The sequence below is a fragment of the Ornithodoros turicata genome, chromosome 8 (assembly GCF_037126465.1).
Source record: "Ornithodoros turicata isolate Travis chromosome 8, ASM3712646v1, whole genome shotgun sequence".
Taxonomy (NCBI): Eukaryota; Metazoa; Arthropoda; class Arachnida; order Ixodida; family Argasidae; genus Ornithodoros; species Ornithodoros turicata.
This window is the reverse complement of record NC_088208.1, coordinates 38,287,785-38,299,794: the sequence shown is the minus strand read 5'-3', so window position 1 is coordinate 38,299,794 and position 12,010 is coordinate 38,287,785. Positions and strand designations below refer to the sequence as shown.

General features: G+C 46.7%; 1 protein-coding gene across 14 annotated transcripts in view; it reads right to left on the bottom strand.

Moving 5' to 3' along the window:
* The window catches only part of LOC135367252 (coiled-coil domain-containing protein AGAP005037-like), a 270,487-nt gene that overhangs the window by 36,921 nt on the left and 221,556 nt on the right, over nucleotides 1–12,010 (bottom strand). For 9 of the 14 annotated variants that reach the window (XM_064600423.1, XM_064600418.1, XM_064600412.1 and 6 more), the window contains 3 exons: nucleotides 9,123–9,254; nucleotides 5,154–5,349; nucleotides 843–902 (listed from right to left, as the gene is read on the bottom strand). In XM_064600423.1, coding sequence (XP_064456493.1) covers nucleotides 843–902; nucleotides 5,154–5,349; nucleotides 9,123–9,254 — 388 coding nt within the window. Of the gene's footprint in view, nucleotides 1–842; nucleotides 903–5,153; nucleotides 5,350–9,122; nucleotides 9,255–10,516; nucleotides 10,720–12,010 lie in introns of those variants that run through there. The other 5 variants (XM_064600417.1, XM_064600425.1, XM_064600422.1 and 2 more) reach the window with 3 other exon arrangements.

Here is a 12,010-nt window from a genome sequence, read left to right as displayed (position 1 = left end):
AATAGGTGAGTGAGGAGGCGGTACTGCCCAGCTTCCGTGTTTCCTCCTACTCAAGGAAACGCTTCCTTTATTCAGTAACAGAAGCGCCCGAAGGCGACAGGTTCTTTTATAACGGAAATAAAAGTTTTTTTCCCCTGTCATTCAAAATTTTGCGCGTGCGCAATGTCGTCACCGTACTTTGTTTACTCTGCATACTTTGTTTACTTGCTTACGTTTCGATTACTACTTTATTCGACAATACGAAAACAAAATTATTCCTTTTAGACCTTGAAGAAACAGCCTTAGAGCGGAGCCAATAAACGGTTTCAGGAAATCCCAATGCTCCTTGTGCACGCGTTGGATCCAGGGCGCTAACTGTCATGGAGGAAGAGAGAATGATAAGAGAACAATTGCGGTGTAGACACCCAGACCAGTCCAGGACTAGGACGAGAATGACGACAAACAACGAATCACTGTCTTCGTCGTCATTCTCGTCCTAGTCCAGGATTCGTTGTTTTCTCATCATGTCCTACCAACAAGCCCTTGCTCTCTTCAAGGGAGAATGGTCCTTCACGTTTCGTTTTCACTGACATTGGCACGTCGTTTGGAAGCCTTCTCCTTTCCGATAACACAAGTTCCCGCACTTGAAAAGCGGCGGTAAGTACTCTGGGGTTTCTGAAGTCTGTTATTGTTACCTATTACGGTCCTCTACGCCAAGTGGTGCAAGGCCTACATCACAGGTACGCTCTCAAATAAAAGTGCATACAGGCAAACAGGCAAGCAAGCGAGCAGGCAGGTGTAAGCAGCAAGACAGACATGCAGACAGAGAGAGAAAGAGAGAGAGATAGTGGGGAAACCCATGCCTTTGTCATCCTGCCAGTGGCCATGTTCTGCGGGAGGAGGCTTCACAAGGGACATCCTCCCTGGTTAAGAGGGAGAAGAGGAGAAGATAGGCATTAGCGGGGCAGACAGCAGCCACACACACGAACAAGCCACCACTGGCTACAAGACCCCTTATATTATCTACCTACTACACCTGCTAGATAGCACTGGGGCAGAGCAGCAGCAAAACATAGCTGGGGATTTCACTGCCATTGACAAAACGCAATGGTAATATAGCACCGGTGGTAACGCACCGATGCAATAAAAAAGACCACTTCCAGGATGAGGGTGAAAATAGCTGCATTTTTGGGCATCGTGCCAAACGCGTTGTTTCAATGCGCTAGCGTCATAGGGCCGTCACGTGACCATGGCGCGTCACGGGCAGGTTGGCCCTATGAACCTATCGCTTTAAATGTGGAATGTTCACTAGTATGGAGCTTTTCATTCAAGTAATGCGTTTCTCATGGATGTCACAACCGGAAATTGTGGACGAATCACAGCAAATGCGTTGGACGTTTTCTAATGCATGTTTTATGTGGCTTGTATGAGCTGCACTACAGCGTCCGAAACGTGAGCGTGATTATTTTGCGACATGTTTCGGCAGACACGTGCGCAAATCATGGCATTGAATCGTATTGCACTGGAAAAGGAAAAAGAAAAAAAAAAGACGGGGAAGAAAAACATCGACGTGAACGCTTCTTGCTCCACAGGAAAGGAAAAAGAGCAAAGAAGAAACTCCTGTAAAAAGACGTACGTTACTCTGGTGATTGCAGAAGACTGAAAAAAGTTACTTAAAGCAGTACAGAAGACATTTTTAACACCCTGTTTTCTGCCTATAAAACTGTTAAGTAGGCCAGTAAGATGCGCCATTAGAAGCAATTCCCACCACAAAGTCAAAGTCAAAGTCAAAGTAATTATCGCAGAAATTGAATTTAAAGTACGCCGCATATAGCGACCGTGCGCAACGGCGGTTGAGAGCAGTGCCAGCCTGTGATCTGCCTGGGACCTCGCGCTGACGCTACAGGGGTCACGCTCGCTGATTGGTCTAGAGAAATGATGTCTTTTACTTGGCTGTTCGGGGTTTTGAAAAATCATTGCTCCTGGCTCGGTCAGTATTCGGCCGCTCCTTCTATCCCCAATTCTCCGGGAGAACTGGCAAAACTGGTTTACGGCGGCAAAGGGACAGGGCGCTGACCCCCACTGACCGGCGAACCAGTACGAGTTCCCCCTGTAACGTCATCAGTGACGTGGCATCATACCTTCTCCTCCTCGTTATACCCGGAGTGGCGAGTTAATCGTGAACACGCTGAGCCATGTTTATGTGAGTTTTCTTCTGGGAAACAAATTGCACACATCTAAACCTCTCGCGCTATTCGGTAAAATGACACACACACTTTCGTCAGACGTCTTAATCTGAAATTTTTTGTATGGCCCTCTGTACTCCTTTAAGGAACAGGGAGCCGAAGAAACCAATGAGTCAAAACATATTATCCGCCCGATATCTTGATAAGTAAATTAAAAATATATATGGCGAAATTGAATTCGGCACCCGACCAATTCTGCAACTGAAAATAAAAATACAAAATACAAAAAGAAAGAACAGAAACGCACAGAACGATATCTCGAAGTTGTTATCTTCGGTAGTTACTACATGGGAAATACCACACTGCACGCCGTACATGGAACTACACTGTGCTACGCGGCACCACAACACTGCAAGCGGTACTACACTGTACGGCACTGTACTACACTACAATGTACGCGGTACCCAACAGTATGCTATGCGACATCAAGTTCCCTTTCAAAAACACCCGACAGTGTGGACCTTCTGCACTTCAGAAAATACAACAAAAAGGTAAAAATGTGCGAAGCAAATTTAGAGCCATCAATCCAGCAGCAGAACAACAACAACAACAACAAGAAATAAGTAATGATGATGTAGTGGCATGAACAACCACAGCCCCATGCGTGATGGAAGCATATGAAATCTTCCGCGTTAAAGACAAGACGAGAGAAAGGCGCAAGGCAAACAACCTTCAAGCGCAGACTACGTATAAGCCGCCATATCATTCTTTCCACCTCTCTTATGGTCAGCTGCATCCTAAAAGCGTTTCCTTTCAGCGAAGCCCGCATCCAAGAACGGAACCAAGAAACATTCTGCACAATGGCGGCCACATGGTGGCAACAGCGATAGGATAGAACACGTTCTTCAAAGACGGGAGCCAGAGGAAAAGCCAAGACAAAAGAAGCGGCTGACAGTGTGCTTGCGTTTTTGCGCGATTGGTCTCCCTGCTTTTGTTCTTCTTTTCCTCCTCTGTCCAACACTCCGGAACATGATCGTCGAACAAGTCTCTAGTTTTCTTTTCCAGCTATGTCGCAAGTCGTCCAGTCATCTTATGCACTGGTGAACAGCCCAAGCCAAAGATGGAAGCAATCCATTTTCCCTTCTAATCCCACATAGCAAAAAAGAAAAAAGAAAGCGAGAAAGGAACGCATTAGGAGATCTCTATCGAGACTTGCAAGACAGCAGCACCTCCAAGAGCATCGACACTGCATGGAGTAACTCACGGTAGTTTCCTCATCATTTTAGGATTGCGCTACAGTCTATATAAATACCGCAAGACACGCAGTCGAACGAGGCAGATGTCTGTTCGGCAAATATGTGCAGGGAGTGCAAATATGTGCAAAGAGATATATGCTGTCACATTTTTCGAAGCTACAGACTTCATGTTAAAGAGGTGGTAATATGAAGATCTGGCGTTACCCTTTTTGATTAAACAAACGCATTTTCTTCATATTTTTACTAAAGAATTGTTCGAAAGAGTGTAATTATATGAGCTGTTCTACTAGAAGCGGTCGTCGCGGCGAATTGGATTGTCTTGGATCTGACAAGTTAGATCTGCTCCGGAGCACGATTTGTTGAGGCATTCAGCTTCTATCGTCATGCAGTAAGTAATCAATACTGCCATGACGAAGCATTCGAATATTGCATTTTATCTCCTCCATATTCTATGACACACTTGCTCATCGAACACTGCACAAGACCGCGTTTGAAAGCAGTGCAAAAGACTCTTGTTCCAGACAAACGTGTGTCCGCCGATAAACAGTCAAACATTCCTGTGGCAGAACTGCAACTTACCAGTTATGTACCGTTCCCCTATTTGAGAAACAGGGATATCACACAATGGAAGAACATTTTTTTACCCGACACAGGACAGAACTAAAACTTCAATACAGCTCTTTTTGGGGATCCGCTTCTCGGCCTCATATAAAAAGGTTATATACTAAAAACAATTTAAAAAACGAAACTGAAACGTTAAAGCTTCCACTGCAACTGCAAGGGAATCATCGCGCGATATAATTGCTGTGCATGTTATCTCCAGATAAATGAAGAAAAAGGGGATGCACCCTATTCTGGTAAGTTTGAACAAGGTCCAGTACAGACCATCGGTAACGGAACTGCGGACAAGGCTGCGACTGCAGCACTTCTGTCGTCAATAGAACACCTGGCAGCGTAGTCTGTGTCAGGCGTAAAAAACCTGACGAACCCGCTGACAGAAAACGTGTGCAGAAGGCAATGGGAACAAGCCGACATTCGCTGGTCCCTGCTGTGCAAGATAGACTCGGAGTTGAAATCACGCGTCCCGTCCAGCGTACCGCGAACTATATCACAGACCTATGTGGAGATTTCGCTTGAACGTCCTGCACGGTGGACAGCTTCTCCATAAAGTCGTTGTATAAGGCTAGTTCTGCGAACTGTCAACACGGAGCGAAGGCTATAGCTCTAGAACTGCTGTAGAACACGAAGCACGTCATCGTGCACTTGCGCAAGAAACGCGTCCCATAGGGCCGCATTATTTTCGAGTGCTAAGAGAGTAGACCCTTCGATATAGTGCCTTGTCTGTCTATACTGGTTTGTTTAGCAGCTGTTATATGAGCGTTTGCCGCAAACAGTGCTATTGATGTCTCAGTACACGAATCAATATGTTTCACAAACATTATGGGCGAGTCCCGCTTTGACAGATAAGGAATTCCAATTCGCGCAAGTAAATACATAGATAATAGCTACATAAACAGAACGAAGTCTGTCTGAATTCTGCCAACCACTATAATGACCCACATGACGGGACTTTGTGTCCGTGCGTGACCTGGTTGGGTATAGGTGTCGTTATTTTATAGATGTTCGGTCTGCACGTCGTGCGCAGTGTCTGGAAACTGCACGGTTAGATCTTCCGCACGCAGTTAGGTCACATTTTATGTAACGAGTACGCTAGGAGCACAGATCGACTCACCAAGCGGCCTTTCCTGTGTCTTGGAAGGCGTGCGTACGACGGGTAAGCTGGACCGGGCCTTTGTGGCCCGCCGGATTCCCGTCGCCGATGTCTCCACCTCGGACATGATGCCCGGGTCGTCGTCGTACACGCTGGCCGGGGGATGGTACATGCCTGGTCCACCGCCCCGGCCTCCACCGCCAGGACCCAGTTGGCTCTGTAACAACAGCACACATGCCGTGATCATCAAGAACATCCCGAGCAATGTTCCGACACAACAAACACAAAAAAGCACAAACTAGAAGAAACATAGAACAGAAACAAGGAACAGAAAATGAATGGAACAGAGATAGAAACAAGGAATAGAAGTGGCAAACTTTCCCTCGAGTTAGTCCATCAGAGTATTGCCAGAAGTACGCGACCCTGTGCCACTCTATGAGAATATTGGCAGTAGTACAACGGTGAGCTTTCAAGAGAGCTACCACGTGGAAAATGCCACTGACCCAACCTGGACTGCAGGTACATTTCCACTCGTTTACCTGTACAATGATACTGACTAAAAGTATTAAGTTGTATCTGCGTATAAGCTTTCGTCATAGTGATTTCAAAATTCGAACTTGTACTTTTTCTATTCAAATGCCGGATTGGGGGAAAAAAAAAGACATCTCCACGACATAAAAGACTACATGCGGTACGTACATCTCATGTGCGTACGCCACCGCTAACCGATTGAGTTGATTTGTTGATTATGCATTTGGAAAAGCTTATGTGAGCGCACAAGTGAGCGCGGTAAGCTTATAGGAATGACTGAAAAATGGCGATTCTGATGGTGTAATATTCGATCAAAGTATTTTCGTACAGAACAGCGGAAGTCTTTATCAACCCCTGGAACAGACTTGACCTCGTGAAAAGATTGGACGATTGGAGGTCCATTGGACGATTTTAATAAGATGCGCGCGCCACCAAGCGCGCGGCGCAAAGCAGCATGGGAACTTTGATGGATACTGCTCTGTCGTCTGCTTCGGTTATGGTTTACCCCGGCCGACGCTGCTACTTCGCACACCGGGAATGTTGTTGTTCTTCTTCTACCTCCGCCTCTGGCCGTCTCTAAGTTCCCATGAGCCCTTGCGTGCCAGCAGTGGGATTGGAACCCACAACCTCTGATTACTGGTCAGAGATGCTACGAACATGACCTACTACCATACTAGAGACCTGGACAGCCGCAATGCTCCCAGCACCGGGGTAGTAGTTCTGGTAATCGCCGCTTGGCTATGGGATTTGGCGCTAGCTCGCACTATTCGTTGCCACGTGACTTGTCGAAACCGCGGCGATGTATGGTAAGCTGTGTTGACAACGACGAAGCAGTATAAGAGAGATAATAACGCGTGCTTAGCAACAGCCTGTGTATCCCTGCGTAGCAGACTAAAGGCGGTGGCGAGGGTGATTCCTCTCCCCAATAATGCTATGTGGCGCTTGCAGCGGTCACTAACGTAACTAACCCGTGACCCGTGTCTCCCATAGGGGATCGCCAGCTGTCCAGGTCTCTAGTATAGTAGTAGGTCGTGGCTACGAATTACTCCGTGCTAGCTATCCTCTCTTCAACGTACCAAGCCACGCTGGGAAACCATGGGGACACGCACACACCAAACATTCTCTCTTACATTGTTGCCAGTCACTCCCACATTCACGCAGACGAACACACCCGTGGCGGGCGGCATCTTTCTCGTGCTACGTTGTAGTGGATGAGGCAGAACATACAAGAACAAACACAACACAACAACAATTAAGTTTTGAATGAATTTGAATTTTGGACAATTTGCGTGAGATGTGGCGCCCTCTCGAATGTCGTCTACTACTGGCTGAAAACAAATGCACGTGAGGAGGCGCCGCGGGTTCGTTTTCGTGAACAGCAAGCCAAAGATGGAAGGAAACAATTTTCCCTTCTAATCCCACATAGCAAAAAAGAAAATAGAAAGGGAGAAAGGAACGCATTAGGAGATCTCTATCGAGACTTGCAAGACAGCAGCACCTCCGAGAGCATCGACACTGCATGGAGTAACTCACGGTAGTTTCCTCATCATTTCAGGATTGCGCTACAGACTATATAAAGATCGCAAGACACGCAGTCGAACGAGGCAGATGTCTGTTCGGCAAATATGTGCAGGGAGTGCAAATATGTGCAAAGAGATATATGCTGTCACATTTTTCGAAGCTACAGACTTCATGTTAAAGAGGTGGTAATATCTGGCGTTACCCTCTTGATTAAACAAACGCATTTTCTTCATATTTTTACTAAAGAATTGTTCGAAAGAGTGTAATTATATGAGCTGTTCTACTAGAAGCGGTCGTCGCGGCCAACTGCTTTCGTTCCAACGTACTGCGTCTGTTCACTTTTTGAGTATCCATCTTAGGTTTTGAGGCCTGTTCCTGCTGCTTCTCTCTGTACGAAGTTCGAGTGTCCGTTTGATGTATGCATACTATGCAATATGACCCTGGAGCCTGCCGTGCCATTCCATTCCAGCACAATAAGCTGTGCACCACTGTTTCGATGAAAAGGGAAGAAGTTGTTTCTTGCGCTTGTTGAGTGTAGTGCAGCCATTCTGCATTAAAGCTGTTCGTTATCGTTCCTGGGTCCTTTCCGTACATTATTGGTGCTGAAACCCGGGAAGCGTAACCTCACTCATTGACGGAAGATTTCCAGGAATGGGAAAATGGTATATAGTAGCGTTAGCGCACTAATGGGTCCAGCTGTTTTTAGCCAGAACGAGAGCCGCGCATGCGCTGTGCATTCTGATGCAAATGGTCCAATGGGCGTTGTGAGGCTTGTGTTGTGTTTGTCCTTGTATGTTCGATTGCCCTCATGTCAAACCGGACCACGTGACTAGGCGTGCCGCAATCGCGGTGCTCAGGCGTGCTGTCACGTGAGAACTTCTCTGCACTTTGCGGGCTTTCCTTCGAGGCAAAAAAAAAAAAAAAGAGCCACACAACGCGTTGGAAGCACCTCGGTCGGGTATTTTCGAAGGCGCTATACAACTTTCCAGTTGACGCCTTGACTCAAATAAAATCTTATTTAATCGATTAATTAAAGGGATAGCAAGAGCCGGAACGTCACCACTTAGTAGCAAAGCCAGAGAAGCCAGTGCTAAAATGCTGAAATGGTTTAAACGAGCTGCGTGAAGCGTGTAAGTGAATCAGGGAAAGAAAGAAGCGAACTCATAATGACTACCTGGTGTACATTCACAGAGAAACGCAAGCCAAACTCATATATATTTACCAAAAGGAAGGTACTTTCTACTATAAAGTTTTGCGTGTAGTGAAGAAAAAATAGAATAGATGGAGCATGCGCCGCAGAATTATCGGCAAGTGTGCCAATTAACCGCATGGTTCCCTTAATGGACAACATAGCAGAACGTATATCCGCTTCCCATAATGTTGTTGCTTGGCCCTCGCACGCAACAAGGAGTACAAAATGCCCGCAGGCACGCATCACATTTCTGGGGCGCATCTTCCTTCATGTCCTCGTTATTCAGGTTAACGGGAACCTAGTTCCCGCCTAGCTTTTACCGTGCACTTGGATTGGATATCTCACAATGATACCAAACTCAAAAAGGGACACATAACAAGAAGAAAGAAGTAGCAGCACCCTCTACAATAATGACAGCGAAGAAAAAAAAAAAATGCTGTTACACAACTGCGATTACGTCCATATCCGCAGTTTGAAACATGTTGGTAGGAACGCGTGCTCAAGTACTTTATCTAAATTCATGGCAGACGCGTACACAGAGCCTTTGCATAAAGCGGCGGTCCATCAATTTCGAAGCACACGGTGCACGAGAAGGAGCGAACAGATGACGACATAAGCGAACGACAGTGGCAAGAAAGTGAGAGCGACGAGAACGGAGTGAGTTGAAGCAGGAACGAGATGGTGCAACAGATGTGCTTGAAAACAAGGAGATAGTGCTTTCGCTTTGCGGTGCCACTTGAGACTACCTGAAGCACAGCATGTTTGTTTCCAGCAATGACGTCAGCAAACTGCGGGTACTTGAGTTGCAGGTGGCGCAGGAGGGCATCTCTGGAGGATGAGGAAGTGGAAATGATGGAGGAGGTGTCCGACCGATCTCTCTGGACAGAGCCCACATGAAAAGGTTCAATCAATGTCAGGCTGCTTCCACTGCAGCACCTGTACATGCGATACGCATAACTGAACGAGACGAGCTAAAACAGAAGACACACAAGTGCTGCTGGACTGGGTTCGTCCTTCGCGTTCTGCTTTATAGCGCGTTTTGTTCAGTTATGAATTACCAAGAGGCCCAATGAAGTGTTTTATGTGATATGTATTGCACCTTACTCCTCACTCTTACGCGCCAAAACTTGTATCCTGCTTGACGTATCTGCTTATTGTAATCAACAAGGCAATGAACATCTTTCTGAGCCATGGCAAGGGATCCAAGTTAAGACACCACATAACAACATGCCGGCGGTGTGGCACTTCATACAGGTATATGGGACACTCACTCCGGTCGTCTCTTTACAGCACCTTCAGGCTGCTTCCCCTGAGAATCCTTTAACGTCATGGTGACCGTCGAGGTCAATGTCCGAGTGCCCACACTCATAAGCTTCTTTGTGAACTGAGTCAACAGTTTCCTGCATGTTGACCATTACATAACGAACATGATTGCCCCTGCTTGTGGTACTGACACACCCATCACTTAACAGCCGCTACAGAACTGTACCTCTCCAGTAGATCAGTATTTGTATCCCGCGTGTCATCAGCTAACGCGTCACTAGCTCCACTGATGGGTCATTTATCAGCAAATGGCATCTTTTTTAATCATACCGGTCTGATGACAAAGGTAGACGTGGACACGCACGGACCATGTCCACTTCGATCAATCATTATCTAGCTCGGCATCGATAAAAAATCGATTTGCTCCAGTGACATGCATACCAAGTGGCTGCCCCAAGAGAGAGTGCTTGTTGCTTCCCATAACTATACGAGTGATTACAGCTCCTGGTTGACATGCTCGTCGGGACAGGTCCAACAAAACCTTTCTACCAGGAGTGCCAGGAGCACGATGGACAGATCGTGACGAACCGGTCTGCCAGAAGCTGCCATCACTAGTTTAGTTATGCTGTAGTAGTAGTTGCTGTCATTTCACGCTTTTAAAGTTTAAACCTCCAAGGAGCTCCAAGTCAGTGTGGTAAAGGAACAAATATGAGAACAATTGCGAGCTTGATTTCACGATTGCACGGTGTTCCAGACGCACATATCAGCTGACATCGCAAGCCCTGACAGGGTCGCGTGCCATCCCCTGCCCCTGTCCCCTAAAGACAAACAGAAACAGAAAAGAAAATCGCGCATCGACTGATGGTGGAGTGCTTACACTGGATGGATATCTCTTCCCGGGAAGAAACATCTTGTCCTCGTAGCAAAGACGGGCCGGATATCGCACCGCCGTCGTCAGCATGACGTCACATCCGCTGTGTCGTGTTCCCTCACGCGTGCCACACTAAAACACGGCGTTGTCAGCGTCTCAAGTCCACTTATCCTATTGTCAATGGCACAAAAGTAAAGGCGCCTTCATATACTGCGCAGGCAGACGACTTTCCAGACGGTGTGTGCTGCTCGGCAATTAGAGTCCATTGCGCGTGCGCACCCTGCGGTATTGATCTGTTTCAAGATGGCCGCCTCTGTACTCCCCCGGCTGAAAAAGACGAATCGGAGGGAGAGGACTGAGGGAGGAATGGCCCTCTTTCTACCGGCTGACCTACTGCAGAGTCAGAGCTTTGATCCTTACGTCACCGTGTCGCTTTATGGGTGTCTTCTTCTCTGTCAGAAGCGTTATAACGAGGCGTCTGTGTGTGACAGATATGGCTGCATTGCATTCGGTTTCTTTGTCGTTCCGAACTGCTGCAGACCTTACGGTTACGTCCACTTTGTACACGCCAATAATTCCACCGACCTGATGGCATGAAGTTGTACAAGGGGGTAAGTTTAAACACTTGCGATTTCTTGATGTAGCCGCGTTGAAACGATAACGAGCGCCATGATGGATATGAACCTAACAGCATTGATATAGGCACACGTGGACCTGAGTGGGTCTACCCCATCTCTTCTGCTCCATACATATTTCATGAGGCATATCTCCATATGTCTTTCCGCGACAAGCGCCGCGACGGGTTTTAACAGGAATGGCTCGATTCTCGGAAGAAGACGCATTAAGCGATGCGCAAGTTATGCATTACGAACCAGTCAGTGTTTCTCGATGCCTAACGTCTCCTTCTTCCCTATCCTTTCCCTTTTTTTCCTTTGTGATTTCTTCTGCTTGACCCACTCTACCTCTTTCCTGTTTGTTTGTTTGTTTGTTTGTTTGTTTTTATCTTTTTTCTGGCTCTAGTGTTCCACCCAAAAACGCATTTTGGAGCAGCCAGTCCTGACTGGGTGGGGAGTGGGGACTAACGTCTTCATATTTTTCTTTCATTACCGATTCCAATTCCGACGCACAGATCTTTTATTGCATATTTACTTTTTGATGAGGCAATCTTACGAACATTGAAAAATACATAGACTCCTGACGCTCTCCTTCGAGTCGTTTCTTTCTTCGACAGGTTCGAAACAATGTCCACGAAGAAACATTTCAAGGATAAACACACTAATAGTCAATTTGTCAACCTCCTCAAGCGCGCGCACACACCTACAAACAGATATATTTATTTTAATACGTGTATGAGAGACCTGGAGTAGCCGATTCCTGTCGTATGGGAACGAGTTTAGTAGGGGAGGCGTTCACGACAACGGTTCCGGAAACGCAATGAGCCAATCATGCCCTGACATTAAGTGACTGACATCATATCCTTTAGATATATTTTCTAGTGCA